This window comes from Solanum lycopersicum, chromosome 1 (assembly GCF_036512215.1).
Source record: "Solanum lycopersicum chromosome 1, SLM_r2.1".
NCBI classification, from domain to species: domain Eukaryota; kingdom Viridiplantae; phylum Streptophyta; class Magnoliopsida; order Solanales; family Solanaceae; genus Solanum; species Solanum lycopersicum.
In genome coordinates, this window is record NC_090800.1 from 79,918,030 (window position 1) to 79,938,176 (window position 20,147).

Sequence of the window (20,147 nt, forward strand, 5' to 3'; positions counted from 1 at the left end):
AAGATGATAATATTGCATATACGTGGGAAAACAAGAGCATCTGCTTTTGTGTATTACACAAATCTCTTTTTGCACTTAAAATGTTTCTCCAAAGAAATGTAAGACATAAATGTTCTTCAAATTGGTCACAGTGGCCATAGTAATCATTGTCAAGTACTTGCACATGATTTTGTTGGAATTATGTATCTTAAAATTTCAATTTAGAAATAAAACATAGCAACTTTAGTAGAAGCTTATATAGGCATAGTCAAAATTGAACTATGATGGCGAAGTCCTTATGCATGGAAACAAAAAACTGAAAAATAACATCACATGTCTTTTTTTTCTTTTGTAAGTTTGTTACCGTAAAATCAGGAAGAACAATGAATCTTACATAAAAGAGAGGACAATTTGGCTAAAGCTTCTCAATTACCAGATTCGGAAATTTTTTGCGTACTACTGAATTAGCGTTTTATTCTTACCAATCATAAAATATTTTAAGTGACAATTTTTACTTAGTAGGGTCAGATGCTAAGTGTTAGTATCCTGATCTCTAACATAGAAATTATTATATCGTAGATTATTATTTTTTCATATGTAATCTGTCTTATCATTTCAGCCTTTCGTAACTATCTGCTCACCTCAATTCAACAGCTTCAAAGTGAGATTCACATTTTACTTTCGTATTTTTGTTGCATCTCCATTTTTTTTTTTGTATTTGATTACCCTACAATAAAAGTCTAATAAGCTTACTACACAAAGTATTATAATTATATCTTTTATATGTGTTCTATATATTGATTTGTTTCAAGGTAAGCCAAGAGTTAAAGCACTGATAAATATTCTAATAGCACAAGTTGTATGCTCTGTTATTTTGTGTCCCTAAATTACTGTATTTTTACTAAATAGAACTAGCCAAGGTTTGTGAGAGTACTTACGCTTAAAGTTTGTTTGAATTAACTTATTTAAAGTGTTTTTAAATCAATATATTTTAAGCACTTTTAGAGTGTTTGGATGATTTAAAAGAGTTGCTTATAAGCTAAAGTGATAAAAATAAATCAAAAGCCAAAAGCCAATTCAAACAGGCTCCTGGGTCATGTATGACAAATAAATGTGAATCTCACTGGGTACATACAACATTCATATTTCTGTATGTATCTAGCGTGATTTACATGTATCTAAATATCGGATATATACGAGAGTGACAAGCTAGAGGAAGGGAGGGAAGCAAGAGAGACGAGCGAGATTTGTTATATGTTTCGGATACATACTAATTTACTTGGATATAGTATATCTAAAACAAATTACATCTAATTTTGCCCAATGCGACTCGAGATATGTGTATATAAACATACACACCAAAATGATAAGATTCCTAAAATTACAAAGTAGAGTATATTTAAGTAATTACCTCCTAAAATAGTAAATAATTTTATTTACAATGATTTATATTTTGTGTACTTAAAAGATATTATCTCTTGATAGACATAAATTTGATTTTCAACGAAAAAAATTTAAGATCAAACCTATTTATAGAGAAAATTGTGTAGTTAAATGATTAATTTCTAAAAATTAACATATGTATTTTGAGTAGTTAATTTATGTAAATTATAAACATTTCAAAACAACACAAAAAGAGATTTGTTATATGTTTCAGATACATACTAATTCACTTGGATATAGTGTGTCTAATAAAAACACTATATCATGTATCCAAATGCTCGATTGAACAAGTCATAATTCAAATGTCTAATTTAACTCAAATGATTAGTACGGTTCAGCGAAAATAACGGGTTTGGAGCAGGGCCGGGTCAAATCCGGGTTAACAGATGGATCGGGTAAAAATAAAGGGTGACCGGCTTATTATTAGGATTCTTAAACCCTTGTTTTTCTCCCTCAAGAATTTGGTGGCTGAGTTTCATATTCATCTGGTAATAATTTCTACTTCTCTTTAACTGCTTAAATAAAACCCTAGTTGGTTCTTCTCCATTCAATTTAAGCTTAAACGTTATAACTTGTTGATTTAAAGCTGGAAAAGAAGAAGCTTTAACTGCAACACATGTATTTATACATATATTTTTGCTTTTCTAGTTTAATTCTGATGCTTACTATTTGTTTTCTTGTGGTTATGGCTCAGAAATCAAGAAACTAGTAATTAGCTTCAGATATCATGTTTTTTTGGTTCCTAAGGACCCCAACTATTGTATTGTAGACAATGTGTTCGATAATATGTCTAAAGGAGTAAACTTTGCTCTATCAAGATTGTGAATTGATAGAGATAGTATCATACTTCATAAGGTGAACACCCAAGGAATAAGATTTTTTGGGGGCGTAAAGGTGGACACCATAAGGGTAAAAGAAGTGTGCATTGAGCCATGTCATGACATACTGCACAAGGAGAGTACTTCACATATTGAAGTGCTATCCCTGTGAAAATGAAACGCCTATTGCCATCTTGAGGACTTTAGAGTGTGTCTCGTGATTTCCAGCTCTACCTTTTACATATTAGTTTTCAAAAAATTAGGCTTTGTGTTTTTGTCTTGTCGCGAGTGTAATTACCCGATTGATAAATGATGAATTCTTTTTTTGTTTCTTCAGATTTAGGAGGCAGGAAAATGGGCACGTCTTCGAAGAAATCGAGGAAAGTAGAGGAGAGTGAAAGCAACTCTGAATTTGAGAATGATGAAATATTAAATGAGATGTCAGACGATGTTAGTTTTTCTCTCTTAAAATCCCTCATGGGTACTTATATGGTTCTATCCTTGATTTTTTTTGTTTCAAATATTTTACAAATGATAAATGTTCTGTGATTTGCTTAGGCCGAGAACTTTGATGACGACAGTGATGAAAACAATGACTATACAGACAATGACGATGACGTCGATCATTACAGCAATGAAGATGAAAGTGGAGAACAAGAGGAAGAGGAAGATGAGGAAGGAGATCAAGAAGAAGAAGAGCGAGAAAAACTGACTGAGGAACACAAAAATGCTGAAATGGAAGAACTTGAGAAAGAATATATGGAGCTTAGGCACAAGGAACAGTAAGTTTCTTTCTCTACAACATAGCTTAGTTTTATGGAATATTTCTAGTTGAACTTATCACCTAATAAGTACATATTTGCTCTTTAATCCCATTAGAGACACAAAGGCTTCTGAGCTGAAGAATGATTTATATCACAATTTATAAGATCACTTGTTTAATAGTGGATTCAATCCATCCAAGATACATCTAGCTAGTATTAAAAGAACTTCCATCACAATTTATCAAAGTTCTTCACAGTTGAATGCGTCTTTCGACTATTAAATAACTCGCATCATATTTTTATCAAGCTTCAGCCCAGTTTCCTTCTTCAGTTTGGTTCAAGTCTTGATGATCATATAGCAAGTCTAAAATATAAATAATATCAGCAGTAAAACAAGTAGGAAGTTCTCACTATTAAAGATATGGTACTCATGCCTACTATTGGTAGACATTTGACTTTGGCGGTTATTATGTGCACAGAGATCTTTTGAAGAATCTGACGCAACATAAGGATGAGGATCTTCTCAAAGGTCAAGCAGTTAAAAACCAGAAGGTATAGTGTACCAGATTGCACAGACGATAATGTTAGTTTTATCTTCTTACTATTGTTTTTTTTTGGTTGTATATGCACACGTCATGTTGCTTCAATTAAAAGAAATTCTGGTTACAGGGAACATAAATGGCTATCATGTGATTGGAAGTTTTATTCCCCTGTATGTTTTCCATTGATATCTATGTTGTATCTCCAATAGATACTATATGATTGAGTTGCATGTAAAATATACTTCTATTGCTTCTTGGCTTGCCAATGGCTGAAATTTTAGCTATAGTGCTAATATCATTTACTTGATTATTCTTTTCAAGTAATATGATGATTGACTAGTAATTCGATCTAGTGTGGTACATGATTAATGACTTGCCGATCTCCTACTTGAATTGTCCAAGCTTGTCTTACGTAATTGTCAAAATTATGTTATTGACTATCAAAATAAATAAATTGTGTTTTTAACTTTTTCCTTTTTTCTCTCTTTAAATTTCCCAAAGGCTCTCTGGGACAAGACACTTGAGCTAAGATTCTTGCTGCAAAAGGCTTTCTCGAACGCCAATAGACTTCCACAGGTTCATTGGGTTTACCATTTTGTTTCAACACCAGCACTAGATTCATGATATTGACTAATTGAACTTAAATGCATGTTGATCGCCTGCAGGAACCAATTAGGTCTTCCTTTTGTGATTCAGAGGACACAGTTGAAGATGCATATACAGATCTCATTGCCTCTTCCAGAAAAACCTTGGATTCCATACTGGAATTGCAAGAGGTACAGTGAGAACAGTTACTTCATAGTCATTTTTCTTTTGGAGTAACAAAAGATTAGTATGCTTTTCTTTTGCTGGAAACCTGACCATTGCTCCTCCCTAGCGGTCCCATTATGTGATAGGTTGCCACTTTGATATCCCAATATATCCTAAACACGTCACTGATAACCATATTGCAAGCACCTCGATAAAACTATGATCCGTTAGCAATATTCTCTTGTCAAATGCTCTACAAACTTCAAAATTGTTGTCTTGTAATAAAATTTTTTAAACCTGGGTCGAACAAAGTCAACTGATTTATTGATTGTTGTGCATAGTGGATATATGTCTCGTGAAGTAGGATGAAGGGAGTGTTATCTTTTGTTCAGATTAATACAATCCAGCTTTGCCTTTAACCAATTATAAAAGCACATTTTGCCATTTGACAGGTACTACTGGAGAAGAATCCATCAATTACTAAATCAATGGATGGTATGACATATAGCTTTGATTTTGCAGAACTTGAAGAGCTGCCTCCATACTAAAACTTTGAGTGTTAAATGTTCTTTACTCTTGAGTAAATGTTCTTTGCTCTTGAGTTTTTTGAAAATCTGAAGTTCCTTCTTGAAATAATCTAATAATAGTAGTAGTAAAATATTGGTAAAATTAGGATGTAACAAGATGCTCTTTATTAAAATCTGATCCTCAACTCAAGGTATTGACTACTTGAGAGGACTTGCTTTAAAAAACCAAATAGATTAGGTTATACAGGGTCAGATATTTGCTAGATTTTCAAGACCTGCAAAAGAAACCGATTGCTTCTATGTTGCAGCTCTAAACAGTGATCTCTAAGTAAAAGTTCTATAATCCCCTGTTGTCTGTAATTAACTGAAAAAGAATTCCTGGAAATCCTTTCATATGCCACCTTATTTGGTATTGTTTCCAAACTGGAAAATCAAGTCCTGGACCTTTTGCACATCTTTCATATTTAAGCGCCTAATGACCATCAATTTTCCTCATAGCTCAAAGACAACATATGCATCTTTCGGAATTAACATATTCACTGGTTGTTGTTTCTGTAATTTTCTTTCTTGAAGTCAATTCTGGTAAAAGGTCGAAGCTTTTGGAAGATTCTGTAAAGTCAGGTGAAGTTGATGATGATTGGCAGAAGATTTCTCAAATGCATTCAAGGTAAGAATGTTTAACTGGGGCTTATTGTCACATCCCTTGTTTTATAGCTGTCTGTCAATTTTTTTTCATTGCTTTAGATCACGGTCTCAATTTGTTTGCTACAAGATATACATGTTTTATATGACAAATCAGGAGGAACTTCCAACATTAACAGTTAAAACTAGGAAGAAGAGTGTGATTTAGGTGGAAATTCAGCCAACACAGCCAGTAGATGTTTATCAGTGCTCCTCTTATCAACAAAGAAAAAGAAAATTACAGGTGCCACAATTTTGATGGCCTAGGAATTTAAGGGGATTGGCATGTATTATTCCTGGAAGCTAAGCCTGAACTCTTTTTAAGCAGAACATTAGTTATCTGGGCTGGGCTAGAACACCAGTATAGCCTAAGCTGGATCACATCATTGGCAGAATGTGAATCGACAATACCTGATTCTTTGTAACTGTTTTTTGTCAAATTTAAAACACGGGTATGATTTTGAACGTGAACCAAATTTTGGTATAATAGTTTATTTGAGCGAAATATTCGCATGCAAAGTGCATTTCTCTTTGTGTTTTACTCTAAATCTAAATGAGCAAGAGAGTGGTGCTGGAAGAGGCTAAGGCCTAAGTGGGAGAGGTAACAGAATTTGGTGGGCGCAATCTTCACTTTGTTCTACCTCGTATTCCTTGCACACTTTCAAGTTTCCATTGCCTATGAGCAAGAAAAACCAATTTCTTTTCATTTATCTTATTTATCTCTTCCCAGGACCTATGTGTCTACTCCATGGATGCCTTTGTCCATCTGTATGACATGTCTGAATGTGCAGTTCCCCAAGAGCAAGATAAGACTTGTGTCACAGTTAACTTAAAACTCCAAGAGAAATACAAGTTATCTTGTTCTTATTTATTTTCTACTATTCCCAAATATGTATGCTTTCACTCCATGTCTGTGCCTGTCTGTCTGACATGTCTTGTTCTAGAGAGCTGAGAGCAAAATATGAACATGCATATGTAAGTTCCTGTTTAACCTTATACTCACCTCAAGTCACATTTTATATGACAGTCTATGAAGAGTATAGGATATTAATTTGACTTGGCAATATATTAGTCATAGTGCAGAGCATATAAAGCAATGGTCAAGAAGTTAGCTGGCAGAAATAAATATCATACCACACTTTAAAACTTGGAATTTGGACTTCTTGAAGGTTCTGAAAGTCATGTAGAAATGAAATTGGTGTCAAATATTTTTGGTCCTCCCAAAATTGAAAGACTCGTACAAATTGGGGTAGAGCAAGTATAAGTTTTCATTTGAATTAATGAGGGCTAATTAAGATAGCAATTTGCTTTTACCATTTGATTGTTGAGCTAAACACAACTGGAAATCAAATGAAAAAGGAGGGGAAGAACCTTGATCGCAACATTATCAAGATTTTTAATCCATGTTGGCGCTGCTAATTTAATTGGCTAAACCGGAGGGTGTGGAAACTTGGGGCCACAAGTCCTCGAATGTTGTAGATTACCTTTTCGATTGCTTTTGTTCTAGCGATTATTTCTCATAATCTATTGCATTCTTCTAAGCAATAGGTTGGATCTTGCTTCCCCTGTGAAGAATTAGGTTCTGCATCCCATTATTAGTGTTGATCTGGAGTCAGATTTTATATACATCTTTGTTAGGAACAAAATCTGCATAACTACGAGCATTTTCTTAACTCCAAAAGTTAGGTTCGAGAGTAGCTAATACCCTGCCTTTTCTCAGCATTGCATTCTCATGTGATAAGTTTGTTTTTCCATTTCTCCCTTTGCTAAGTAGATTGGCCTGTTATTGGCAATTCTTGTGTCATAGGATGGCTGCTTTTAGGGATAAATCGATAGATAAATGGCAGAGAAAGACCCAGGTGACCTCTGGTGCTGCCGCGATCAAAGGCAAATTGCAAGCATTTAATCAGGTTTATTTCTGGGACTTGAAAGATGCTATGTACAGCAATGATCACAATGTCTTGAATTAATGTTGTGATATGGTACAGGATATTAGTCAACAAGTAGCTGGTTATATGAGAGATCCTAGCAAAATGATAAAGGGAATGCAGCAAAGTAGATCGGCAGTTGCACTATTTGGAACTGTAAGTCTAACTTTCTGAGTTGATTTGAGGACGGCTATGTTTCTTAATGTTTATGACAATTTTTTTTTCTGTTTTCCTTAGTTTTGATTTATGTGCCTGCTTTTATGCAGGTTCCAGATGCTACTGGCAATGGAGAGGTATCAATGTGTTATATGCATTTTGTCAGTTTTTGGCCCTGAATAGTGATTGCTGTTCAAGTCCAATTGATAAGAGTAGACCAGTAAATCTCCTTGTTGAATGTGTTGCTTAGACAAATATAGGCATGCGACTAGCTTTGTCAGGTTTATGCTGTGGAAAATGTCATTCTTCATGTACAAATGCATTAATTTTTGCTTGAGAATGCTCTTGCATGGATTCTTTAGGAAAAAAAAGCACGTCTCATTATCCTTAACTTGGATCAGGGAACAAACATGGATGGTGATCCGGAGCTTCTGGATGACTCTGAATTCTATCAGCAATTGCTGAGGGAGTTCTTTGAGGCTGTAGATCCCGCATCATCTGGTAAGTTGAACAATCCCCTCCACCCTCTGCAAAATAATCTGGTTATGTTTCAGAGGTACCGCCTTCCTCTATCTATGGTGATTTATGTTATTAGGGAAACGTGGTTATCCTCACCTTTGATGTGATACCTTCAACATCATGTTCAATGTTTTTCCGTCTTTCTCCTATGATTTGACCATCACATGTCAGCTATTGGTATCATTCGATGTGAAATGGTTTTTTTAGGTTACTATGTTGCTTGAAGAATGCTGCCTGCTTTCTTCACATGCATTCTGTATCTGTCATTTTCAGAAAGGTCCCTGCTTTTACTCGAATTTGCATGTATACAGCATGAAATAAGTTCATAAAGATTACAGCTACAGATGAGCATTCTCAGAAAATGTATTTATACGATATAGTTATTGTGTTTGGCTGAGAATGCATTTCTAGGCTTTTTTGCTTCCTGGAAAAAGAACACCTTCAACTAACCAATTGTGTATGAACTACAGAGACAGCATTCTATGCATTGAAGAGACTACAAACAAAGAAACGAAAAATTGTTGATCGTCGTGCTTCAAAGAGTCGTAAAATCCGGTAACTCATTATCGATTATGTTGTACAAGGTTGCATTTTGATTTCCTGGATTATAAAGTTCGATCTTTGTTCCTGTAGGTACAATATTCATGAAAAGATTGTCAATTTTATGGCTCCTAATCAGCCTGTAAATCTTCCGGAAATGGCCCCCAAATTGTTTGAGAATTTGTTCTCAGGTGGCTCTACCCATAGGCCACTTGCTTAAGGCCCCCAGAACCGAAGGTTCCTAGAGTTGTTCCATTAGATATAAAATATGTAATTCAAATAGTTTTTACTGCACAGCTCTTTTTAATTTTTTTTCTTGTCAGTTTGTTGTTTGGGATAGATGAAAGTGATATTATCTTTGGACTAAATTTTTTTTATAGATGAAAGTTAAAGCAGCAGTTTTTCTTTCATGTTATTCAATTTTCCCCACAAATTTTCTGGTTTTTGCTAGTTCTTTCTTGCTAATTAAAACTGAAAGAAATTGTGCCAGTTAGAAAATTAACTTGCTCTGTTACTACATGTTATTTTCTAAGTGTCTACAGCATAATGTTATTAGCCTTTCTTAAGTATCGAATAAAATGATAACTAAACAGTGACATTACATGTATCCTATTTCATATTATAATCATGAAATGTACAACTTTACCAACTAAACAGCATAACATAGTGACAATTTATTCAACCTACCGTTTTGTTAATGCAGAGATTATTTTTCTAATCAGTCCAACAAAATATCCATTACATATTTGATTCATCAACAAGTTTTGAGGAAGTACTTTCAAAGCAAAGCCCCAAATTTGTTTGTGTCGTCAATTTTTTTTTACCAAACTACTCATTTGCATGAGAAATCTAGCAACATCACTCACAATTATTCAACGATATCAGGCAACATCGATTGAAAAATTATCAGAGCTTTCAAGTATGGGATTAAATTTTCGACTAGGATTAATCAAAAGACCTGTATACCATGCTGAACATAAACACCACTCCTGTTTTGCAAGAGATGACTCGCAATATGTCAATCAGCTTCAACCAAACAAATACAAAGATAAATGAAAGATATGGCAGTGTATCTTATGGGCGCGTATACACGGGGACAATGCTGCACAGGATTAGGGGAATGATATGCATGATGGTGCTGGGCGGGGTGGGAGGTGGGGTAAAGAACACGCTATAGATGGGGTGATGGGATTTGAATGGTTTGGGAGCCAAAAAGAAATAATTGAACCGATGAACTTGTGTCAATCTTTTTGCTGTTGTCCTGAGCTCTGCTTCTCCGTCGGCCCCCCCTCATCCATCATTCCTGATCATCTCATTTCTAAATCATTCGCACAAAGTGCTTTTTACAAGTTCTTCAGAAATCAGTTCAATGGGAGGTGACCGCGTCTGATGTGCAATGCATTCTCTCACATACCTGTTTCTGTTCTGATGGAAACAACAGAGCTAAATGAAAATCAAGCAGCAAAGGTAAACCAGGGCGGGGTTTGGGAGCTTTTTCAAGGGGCAGGATCGGGCAGGGTGGAACCAGAGGAGATCAAAGGGGCAGAAGATCCAGAGGGCTATGCTTATACCTTCAATGCAACTGCTACTATAAGCTCCCTTCAGTAGATCTGCCGCTCCCAGAGGCGTACTAGATTCGCTGATCGTAAAACTTTAAGCATAAACTTTTCCATCAATATTCCACGAATTAAGTGATCTCATGCAAACTATGTCGCAACATCAACAAGAGACATCCTGGCCGAAACCGACCATCTCCAATGCTTATATCAGAAACCCAAATAATGACACAACAAGAAATTGTCTACATTGTGTATATCAATCATCTGATTGAAAAGATGTATGAGAAAGACCTCCTTTTGCTTCTACATCTGTGGAGCTGGATAAGACTGACCATAGTAACCGGGAGCTTGAGGGTTGGTTGATGTGTAGACTTGTGGGTATGATGCCATCATATGAGCTTCTTGGTTACTGCAAATACAAGGATAGACTATTGTCATTCCATCAACTAGCAAAGTAAATAGTCTACAACCAGTGGATAAGAAATCCTAGCAAAGCATCCAAGTTATTGACCCAAAAACCAACTCTGAAAGAGCTAATGATTAGGTCCACTGGAGCATGAGAAAGAAATGTCATAATCACCCTTAGGGTCAGTATCAGACCGTCAACTTAACTGTAGCAAAAATTTCGCTCATTTTACTATGACACAAAAAATTACCAGAAACTTTTTGATACTTGTAATGGGATAACAATCAGCTTTTACAAGGACAATTTGTATGCAACTTACCTGTTCATATAAACTCCATGACCATGATTATATCCTGGCATCAGCGTAGCAGATGTGTTGGGTCTGCATCAAGCAACATTGAAAAGTTAGATGCCAGACAGGAGTCTTAAGCTATTTATATAAAACTTCACCAATTATGAGTTAGGGTACACAAAAAATTACATTTGTTGTTGCATCTGCATTGAATGTTGCAAATGCATCGACTGTTGCAGCTGCATAGACTGCTGCTGGAGCTGCATTGTATCCTGTAACTGCTCACCACCAGCTTGTAACATCAACTGGGAATAGACATATTCATCAACTCTTTGCTTTGCAAGGGCGACCTGTTAAGCAGAAAAATATATTAAACACAATCGGAATCCCTTGATATCTCATTGATTGACCTTTTCCAAGGTATTTAAATTACAAGAGTCTAGTCAAAGATCTTTATGCTTATTCTAAGACTAAGTACTCCAAAGACGGTTCCATTTTATAAGCAATATTATCAAATAAAACTAAAGGGTGACATACAACTGCAGCTCACCAAAAAGAAGTGAGACATAGAAACTAAGTTTCACCTGTTGTGCACTACCACCAAGGTGAACTTGTCTTTGTTTCTGCTCGCCTTTCCCACCATGTACCTACAAAGCAAGACCACAAACATTAAAACAACAAGAGATGAATCCAAAAGATCTGACAAGGCAATTTATGCACCTTAATTGTCGCTCCAGACTCTGCACGGATCCTTGAAATATTGGAGCCGCACCTTCCAATCAACCCACCAGCTAATGATTCGGGAACTAACATAGTCAGATTTACATATTCAGCTGCAAGAGTGTAGTCCCAATGATGATGTTATTATTATAACTATACAACTCAAATTTCATATAGCATCAAGTGTATCAGTCCAGAAGCTCAAATATACTATAAGAGAAGATTGATTACCTGAAGATGGATCCACATGTGGTTGAGGTGGACGAGAATAACCAAGATTGTAAGTCGGGCTGATCGAAATTACTTGTTTAGGGGGGTTATCCCTGTCAAATGTACATATTAGGATTAAATAGTTTTAGAATGATAAAAAAAGCTTAATTATGCCAATTAAAATTTATTAAACCTCCTTGATTAAAAAAATTTACTAAACCTCAATTGACAGCCAATTTCTACCACAGCTCTCAAGACTGCAGGGATGTCTCCAGCAAGCTGAATTGGGAAGCAAAACAAAAATAAACAAGCTTAAAATGCTAAAGCTCTTAAAAGGTAGAAATAAGCTAAAAACAGATTAGTCCAAGACAAAACAAAAATCTCCCCATACAGGAAAAACAGTCCCAAAACTGCCAAAGAAAATTCAAGCTAACAGACAAATGAACAGTGACTAAAGCTATATAGGTTATACATGACACATGATATCCCAGAACTGCCTAACAACTTCAGCTAACAACAGACAAATGAACAATGATTAAAGCTACAGTTGACAGAGAACCCTTGAAAGCATGTGATAAGTCGAATACATGTGCAAATAATGCTAGAAACTTAACCGAAGTTAGTTGAACAATAGCTCTTTTTATAAGATTTGCCTGTTTACTTTTTTTGGTGAAGATTTGCCTGTTTTCTTTTAAGGTAAAATAACTAACATTTGATTTTAAAAATAACTATCAATGATGGGGAAACACCGTTGTACAAGCAATACATCAGAATGTAGAACTAACAAAACTATAAGGTTTTACTTGGGTAATACTTAGTTCTACTTTGGCTTGCTGAACAATTGGTGGAGTATCGGGAGTAGAGGTGGGGAGGAGGACTGGTGGAAGATCATTCCTGATTGCATTTGGTGGAAAGTGTGGAAAGAAAGGAATGGTAGATATTTGAAGGCACTAGCAGTCCTATCGAGAAAATTAGTATGAATTGTCTTAGCTAGTGTTTTTTTTTGGGTGTAAACAGAACATGTGGGGGGAGCAGGAGAGTTAGTATATTTGAATTGACAATGTATAATTGTATAGGGTTCTGGTCAGGGGTTTAAGCAACCTTTTGATGCTTGTAAAGTTTCCAACTCAGCACCTTTTTCTGGGCTGGCCAAGGTTTTATTGAATAGAACTGTCACTTGTCTCAAGAAAATTATAAGGTTTACTATGACAGACATCCAGTGTTTCATACATAGTATTTAACATTTGACTGCTATATACTGCACTATCTACCTCAGAAATGAATGGTTTAATATGACATCTATCACACTGTAGTTCATCAAAGAAACCATAAGTACACTGAATGGGTGAAACATAGACATGCAAACAATTTAGAATATAAAATGGCCAATTGTACCAACTTCTCACCTGTACTACACGGTCAGACTCATGAGCAGATGCACACAAAGGCAACTGATGTTGAGCAAGAACTGTGATCGTAGCTCCAGAAGAATTCCTCAAAGTTTCAATATTTTGACCAGACATTCCTATCAAACCACCTGCTTGAGAACCAGCAATCAAGAACCTTACCGTGTTTGCTGCCACATGTCCAGTACCAACTTTTTGCGCATCAAGGTTGCCATCATCCTATCATGGTAAAAAATATAGGGCAAGGATCAGTTCCCCCTGGGCAACCAGGGCAAGCTCTCATGGTTTAACCTTGAAACAAGAAGCAGAATCACACATAGCAGCTGTGACAACCTTGTTCAAGAAGAAGATGGTTCAACTTTTATCTAGAAACCTACATGACTTATTAATTAATATACATAAGCCACTCTCAAGGCAAAGATATCAGAAAGAGAGAAAATCTTAATGGCTTAGCCAATTAATCTCCTCCCCCAGGAGTATAAATGTAAGATCCAAGAGAGTATCACAGAGGATATAATCATGGTCTCTCAAAATTGGTTCCCAAGATCGCACTATATATGTTATTCAATATAAAGATACACACTATATATGTATACACAGATAAAAGATATCAGGACAAGAGGAATCACCAAAAACAGATGGTCCAGAAACAGTTGGCAGAGTAATTGATGTTAAAGGGCTTTGTTTTATATTTTTTCAAAAGTTGTACACCCAGAGATTATTGCCACACTTATGACAAAACTGGAAATAATTGCGGAATGAGAATAAGAAAGCAATCCTTAAGCCTCCAAAAACAGACAAAAAGACTTAAGTTTTGGCACCAGACGCAGGAAAAAGATTCATAAATTTATTGTAAAGACACACCAGCTATAACAAGGATTAGACGATAAAACAGTTTTTGTGTAATTGGCAGATCAAAAAGGTCATATAATAAAATGTAGGAAAGAAGACCAAAAACATACTGTACAAAACATCTCTTTGCTAATATATAAACAGGAAATGCTCAAAGTAAATGACTTAATATGTTATCACTCATAAATCATGTTACCTTTAAAATAAGTGACACAATTTGATGAAGGGCATTCTCCGCGTCACTGAACATATCATCATTGTCCCTGGAGCTAATGATAATTACTCGCTCTTCATGACGCTGCAAATACCAAATGCATAACAGCATAAGTAGTGTTATTAAAAGTGAGCGATGAAAGCAGGAAGCGAAGCTAATGCATTTTTGCAGTGAAGAAAGGCAATGGTGAAAAAGAGAGCACTTCAGTTCCAACTAAATTTTTCATGTCCTTCTGTTGTTATTCCTATTGAACTGTTGGATATCTATCTATGCATATTTAATATTTTTTTGTTTTTGTACTAAATAGTGCTTTAGTTGGAAAAGACGTGTGCCTGCTTTAGGTTACTCGCTTGGGTGAAACGAGCCCTTGTCCCCTTTTCCGCTTCTCATTCTCCAAAACACTGACAGAGAAGTAAATTCTCTATGCTTAGTCTGACATTGAGTAATTGAGAACCAAAACCAACATGCCAAACAACAACTAAGCCTCAATCCTAAACCCAAATTGCAGCAAGTTATATGATCCTCACTGATCTTCACTAGAGCTCATCTCATACCAACACACTTCATTGATCAATAGGGAATTCAGCCAACAGTTCAACAAAAATAATTTCTCAAATAGTCAAATTCCTTCAATTCAACGAAGTTTGTCTTGAATTTTCTCAATTGGATTCCACAAATTCTCAAACTTGGACAAATGCAATGGCAAAATAGCCCTAATTTTGGCATACAATCAATTTCGAGCTTCCAAGAATTTAACAATTAATAACACAAAACATCAACACAGAACAAGAAATGGCATAACTCACAGCGATAGCATCAGCAACTTTGATAGTAGCTTTAGTTTCTTCACGAATCTTCTGTATACGATGCCCTGCTTTACCAATAACTTTCCCGATCTGTCTTGAAGGAACAACAATACGGTACACTACATCTTGAGAAACCTTAACCCGCTTCTTCAACGGCGGCACATCGTCACCAGACAAACCAGCCTCGTCCGTGGCGGCAGGGGCGTATTCCTCCCGTGAACGTTTAGCGGTGGCGGAACGATTCGTTTCATCATCTGACGGTCGAGAAACAACGGCGGCAGCCGGCGGTGGGGATCCCGGAGGAGGAGGATTAGGGCTAGGGTTTATGGAGGTTTCGATTTGCTGCGAATTAGCCATTGGAGGATAATAGGACAGGAAAGGGAAGAGTGAAGAAAGATGGAGGGAGATGAAAGAGAAAGATATAACAAAGTTTTATATATTTTTGTTTAGTGTTTGGGTTTGAGAAAATTATCAAAATGGTCCTTCAATGTATGAGGTTTAGTCTCATTTGGTCCTTAATGAATAAATATATAATGAAAATAATTCTTAATATATTTTACCATAATGGTACTAAATTATATTTTAACCAATGGTAAGTTTTGATGTCAAAATATGAGAGGTCTTCAACATCTTCCTCCACACACAATCTATTTAATTTAAATCTAAAATATTTTAGACTATTTTTTTTTGTCTTTATTTGAATATATATTTTTATAAGTTGTATTCTTTTAAAATTTTATTGCTCTATTAAATTCTTTTTGTATGATTTTCTAAACTTAAGATTAATTTTTTACGTAAGTTTTGAATTGAATTAAATATTATAAAACTGTAATTTATCTATAACGTAAAATGTACATAACGAAGAGATTTTGATAATAAGAATTAATATCAACTTACTTTATTTTGTGAATATTGCTTTAAAAAAAAAGATAAATAGCGTTTTTTGACCTATTAAAAATGACTAAAAATATTTCCTCCTATTTATTAAATCAAATTTGTGAATAAAAAAAACTCATATATGTATAACTTAATAGAAATGACTCAAAATGACTTAAGAAAGAAATGATGGATCAAACATACAAATACTAATATTACAGGGATGATACTGCAACTTCTTCAATTGTTCCAAAACAGTCAAAACCCACTGGCGATCGATCCCTTGTGCAGTTCAGTTCAAGAAAAGCCGACAAACTCACCGGAATGTCCTCCGTCAATACTCGCCGGAGGTAAACATTTTTCTACTGAATTCTATATAGAACTACTGAAACGCTACTTCCCAACCCAATCACCAGAAATGCTCTCTCGTTGTAAAACCCCAACACTTCAATCCCTCTGTGTAACTCTCAAGCTCCAATTTTTCTCTACAAATGCACACCAAAAGCTTCCAACACTGTCCAAGATTCCAGCAAAATATAGGCCCCAAGCGATTTTACAAGCTCAAGAAGTACTCACTGAATACTTCCATTGCACTAGATCCTTACCCTTCTGTTTTGCTGAGTACATGGGTAAAAACTCGCGATTTTCCCTTTTGGCTCTTGTTTCTAAAGTCCCATTTTCTCGTAATCGGTTTCCCAATTCAATTCAGAGGTTCTTAAGGTACCACCCCATTAATGAATTTGAGTTTTTCTTTGAGAGCATTGGTATAAATCACGTAGAAATTAGTTCTATGTTGCATGTGAACAAATGCTTCTTGTGTGAAGACAGTAAAGTTTTTGATGCTTCTTGTTCTCTTGCTTGTTATGGTTTCCCCTGGAACAAATTGTGTATTTTGTACAAAGGGGATGTTTCAATTTTTAGTAAAGAGCCTTATGAATTGGAAGAGAGGCTTTCGTATATTGAACGATATGGGTTTTGTAATGTTGCTGTTATTGGTATTTCCCTAGCTTTCCCATATGTCCTGGGTGAAAAGAGTGAGGATGAAATTGGTATGCTGTTTGATGATTTGAAAAGGGTGTTTCTGGATTTTGATCTTGCAAGTTCTGTAGAGGGAAATGTAAATGCTTGGTTTGAGATTTGTAGGAAAATTGCAATGTTTTATGAATTGGGTTGTGAGAAAGGGAAGATTGGTGAATCGATGGGAAGAAATAAAAGCATTTTTATTGATTACTCTGAAGAGGTTTTGGCTAAAAAGATTGATTTTTTTTGTAGACTAGACGTGAGAAAAGAAGAGATTGGACTTTTAGTTCTATCGAAGCCTGAGATTTTGAGTTTTGATTTGGAAGTTCGTATGATTTCGACGGTAGGATTTTTGAAACATTTTGGATTGGGTGTAAATAAACGAAAATTGATTGCCCAAACATACCAATACATTATGGGTAGAAATAGAATAGCTAATGTACCTCATGTTTTGAGATCATTGGATCTAAATGAATGGTTCTTTGACAGACTAAAAAATGGTGGTCATAGTCTTTTAGGTAACTATGTTATTGGCAGTGTTGAAGACTTTGACGAAGATTATGCAGAGCATTTGCAGAAAATTCAGGCGACGAGAACACCCTTTCATACCCTTCATAAATTAAATTTCTTGCATGGGATTGGTTTTGGAGAAAACAAGGTGACTATGAAAGTGTTGTCTCTGTTGCATGGTCCAGGTGATGAGTTACAGGAACGGTTTGATTGCCTACTTCGTGGTGGAATTAAGTTATCGACACTCTGCAAAATGCTTACAACGTGTCCAAAGATTCTGAACCAGAAAGCTGAATTTCTTGAGCAAAAAATAAAATTTCTTTTCCTGGATATGGGATTATCACAGAAGGAGCTTTGTGCTTTCCCATCCTGTTTATGTTATGACTTGGAGAAGAGGATTATGCCCCGTTGCCGATTCCATAAGTGGCTTAGAGAACAGGATTGGTGTCGATATAAATATTCTCTTGCAAGTATTGTTGCCACTAGTGATAAAATGTTTATGGCTCGCATCTCTGACATTCATCCAGATGCCCCTAAAAAGTGGTCTGATAGTTTCTCAAAGGAAAATGACTCAATAAGTTGCTAAGGCACATCAGAGTGCTTATTGTTGGTCAATCTTTTAGATGGTTATCAAATGAAAAGATTTTGACTTGTACATCCTTCTTGTGTTATTGCTCCTGATAGCTCATTGTGAGATTTTAAAACAATTGCATGGCTTGTGACTGAAACACAAGATGTAACTATCACGTTGCCATTATAATTAAAAGTGCAAATTATCCAGATTTATCAGCACAAGTTTGATCTATGCTGTCTGAAGGAGTAAATTTGTGTTAATAAGTTTTGTAAAATCAGAAGCAGGAATTGTCCATTGACTAACAAGTTGTTTCCTTTGTTTTCATTTTTCAAAAAATGGTAGTAGTTCAACAATGAAAGGAAGATGGTTTCACTGTCAAAGGGCCAAATATTAATATCTTCTTGAGTGATTGTGATGAAATATGCTCCAAATCAGATTTTTGTCTAACTGGAAAGAAATGCCTTTTTTGTGTTTCCAGTTGTATCTTGCGAGTGGGACTAAGGGGATACATTGAAAACTATCTGCAGTAAAGTTGATCAGTTGAATACTATTAATATTATGGAATATCAATGTACTTCAGGGACTACAATGCTGCTGAAAGTGTGCCTTTCACTTACAACTTTGATATAGATAAGTAGTAAAAAGAAAAACATCTCCCTAGAACGTGAGCATTGTGTTAAACTTATCTAGAAGCTCAGCAGGTGCTTTTTTATGTGTTAGCCTGCAGGTCATTTCCTGCTTGCAATGGCTCAAACTGGCTGGGGAAATAAGTTTAATATCTAACAAAGAAGCTCTGAAGAGGCGGGTGAGTCTTTCTGGTATCTAAATCTAACTCTTCTGTTCATGCATTAATAATATTCTGTATGTGAGTATGATAATAACAGTCACAATATATTGGCAAGTTGTCTTTATATACTTATATCTATGTAAAGTACAACTAACTATTAAATCACATGTTTAATAGTATCTCTTTAATGCCAAAATCTTCCTGAAGGATTAATTTCACAATTTCAAGTTGCAGAAAAGTAGTAGGAAAGGAAGCATGTTCACTTTCTCCTCATCAGTTTGTTTGCCTTTATAAAGACTTGTCTAATATTAGCATCCTATATTGTAATTATTCTTTCCCTAGCTTGTGTTTGAATATGGTGAAAGTTACGGTCCCTTAGCCCTTAGGGGGGATCTGCTTAAATGGTGAAAGTTACTACCTCCTAAGTTTGAGTAAGGGGTTCACACTTCACACACTCTTGCATATTTAGAGATATTGATTACAGAAAGAGGCCTGATGGACACGGTATATACCAGCCATTTACTTCCTTTATTTCCGCTGGTTTGACATGTTTACTTTGTTTCAGTTGTAAGTCAAATCCTTGTGCATTTTTGTTTTCTGCATCACTACTTAATCTATTTCAACTAGTAGTGTAATTTTACTGGATGAAGATGAGAGAGTCTCAAAGATTTGATGAGACTAAAAGAACTCTTACTCATAATTGAGACCCTTGCTCTGGTGATTTACTTGAGGGCTGCAGTACACCTGTTATGGATGAAACACGAGTATGATAATGATTCTTTTCCAGTTGATGTGCTAACTTGAAACTTGTAAAGATCCCTAAAGATTAACTTCGAGGTTTTATCTCTCTTATTGTGTTCCTTAGATTCATTTGTTGTTGTTGACAACTACATCCAAATGGAAATACTATACCTACTTTAGTTTGGTTACACAGCTTGTATAATTTTAGAAAACTTATTTGCAAACCACTGTCTCCTTTGTCTTTGTTTCTATTTTGATCTTTTGAAGATTAGCTGTGCATTGATATTCAGCTGGATGTAATTAGTTTTCTTTGAAACCATTGAATTTTATATACTATTTTGAAGTGTGTACTGTTTTCACTTATATTTCCATTATTGAAACCTTGAGTTTATCATATTTGTAATTACTAATATTCTTGTAGCATTACTTTTCTGGATGTCTATTCATCTTAGACAGAGGTGTTAAATGAGCGGATTGTACTATATTTCGAGCAAGTTCAAATGGTTTGAATCTATAGATAGTTAAGT

The 20,147-nt window shown here is 35.3% G+C and overlaps 3 protein-coding genes across 6 annotated transcripts; 2 read left to right on the plus strand and 1 right to left on the minus strand.

Annotated features, from left to right (window-relative positions):
- Positions 1 to 1,715: 1,715 nt before the first annotated feature.
- On the plus strand, positions 1,716 to 9,062 carry LOC101261363 (uncharacterized). Of its 2 annotated transcripts, none has more exons than XM_026031623.2 (14): positions 1,716 to 1,910; positions 2,578 to 2,690; positions 2,799 to 3,022; positions 3,484 to 3,556; positions 4,048 to 4,122; positions 4,212 to 4,322; positions 4,749 to 4,791; positions 5,397 to 5,490; positions 7,312 to 7,414; positions 7,493 to 7,588; positions 7,699 to 7,725; positions 7,990 to 8,089; positions 8,578 to 8,662; positions 8,741 to 9,062. In XM_026031623.2, the coding sequence occupies exons 2-14, from the start codon at positions 2,595 to 2,597 to the stop codon at positions 8,865 to 8,867; spliced, it is 1,254 nt and encodes a 417-aa protein (XP_025887408.1). In that variant the 5' UTR covers positions 1,716 to 1,910; positions 2,578 to 2,594; the 3' UTR covers positions 8,868 to 9,062. The 2 variants fall into 2 exon arrangements, with proteins under 2 accessions (XP_025887408.1, XP_069143218.1); XM_069287117.1 differs by lacking the exon at positions 1,716 to 1,910 and adding an exon at positions 1,932 to 2,040.
- A 507-nt stretch (positions 9,063 to 9,569) lies between these two features.
- Positions 9,570 to 15,545, minus strand: LOC101261855 ((KH) RNA-binding protein). Of its 3 annotated transcripts, none has more exons than XR_003247262.2 (11): positions 15,113 to 15,545; positions 14,289 to 14,390; positions 13,241 to 13,459; positions 12,055 to 12,113; positions 11,856 to 11,947; positions 11,625 to 11,737; positions 11,489 to 11,551; positions 11,094 to 11,254; positions 10,932 to 10,994; positions 10,219 to 10,615; positions 9,570 to 10,067 (listed from the first exon to the last, which is right to left on the minus strand). XR_003247262.2 is itself a non-coding variant. In XM_026031620.2 (10 exons), exons 1-10 carry the CDS (start codon positions 15,467 to 15,469, stop codon positions 10,510 to 10,512), a joined length of 1,335 nt encoding a protein of 444 aa, XP_025887405.1. In that variant the 5' UTR covers positions 15,470 to 15,545; the 3' UTR covers positions 9,570 to 10,509. The 3 variants fall into 3 exon arrangements, 1 of the variants encoding a protein (XP_025887405.1); XR_003247261.2 differs by having other exon boundaries at positions 9,570 to 10,072; XM_026031620.2 differs by having other exon boundaries at positions 9,570 to 10,615.
- Positions 15,546 to 16,196: 651 nt separating this feature from the next.
- Positions 16,197 to 20,016, plus strand: LOC101250749 (transcription termination factor MTEF18, mitochondrial). The gene has a single exon (XM_004231103.4). It carries the CDS (start codon positions 16,212 to 16,214, stop codon positions 18,102 to 18,104), a length of 1,893 nt encoding a protein of 630 aa, XP_004231151.1. The 5' UTR covers positions 16,197 to 16,211; the 3' UTR covers positions 18,105 to 20,016.
- The last annotated feature ends 131 nt before the right edge of the window (positions 20,017 to 20,147 follow it).

Bases quoted from the DNA above. Each gene is read 5' to 3' on its own strand.
- LOC101261363 (XM_026031623.2), top strand. From the start codon at position 2,595: ATGGGCACGTCTTCGAAGAAATCGAGGAAAGTAGAGGAGAGTGAAAGC. The intron at 4,323-4,748 runs GTACAGTGAGAA...GCCATTTGACAG, and splicing joins CCATACTGGAATTGCAAGAG to GTACTACTGGAGAAGAATCC. The intron at 8,663-8,740 runs GTAACTCATTAT...TTGTTCCTGTAG, and splicing joins TCAAAGAGTCGTAAAATCCG to GTACAATATTCATGAAAAGA.
- LOC101261855 (XM_026031620.2), bottom strand. From the start codon at position 15,469: ATGGCTAATTCGCAGCAAATCGAAACCTCCATAAACCCTAGCCCTAAT. The intron at 10,995-11,093 runs GTAATTTTTTGT...TGCTTGATGCAG, and splicing joins ATGCAGATGCAACAACAAAT to ACCCAACACATCTGCTACGC. The intron at 10,616-10,931 runs GTAAGTTGCATA...TTGTATTTGCAG, and splicing joins CATGGAGTTTATATGAACAG to TAACCAAGAAGCTCATATGA.
- LOC101250749 (XM_004231103.4), top strand. From the start codon at position 16,212: ATGATACTGCAACTTCTTCAATTGTTCCAAAACAGTCAAAACCCACTG.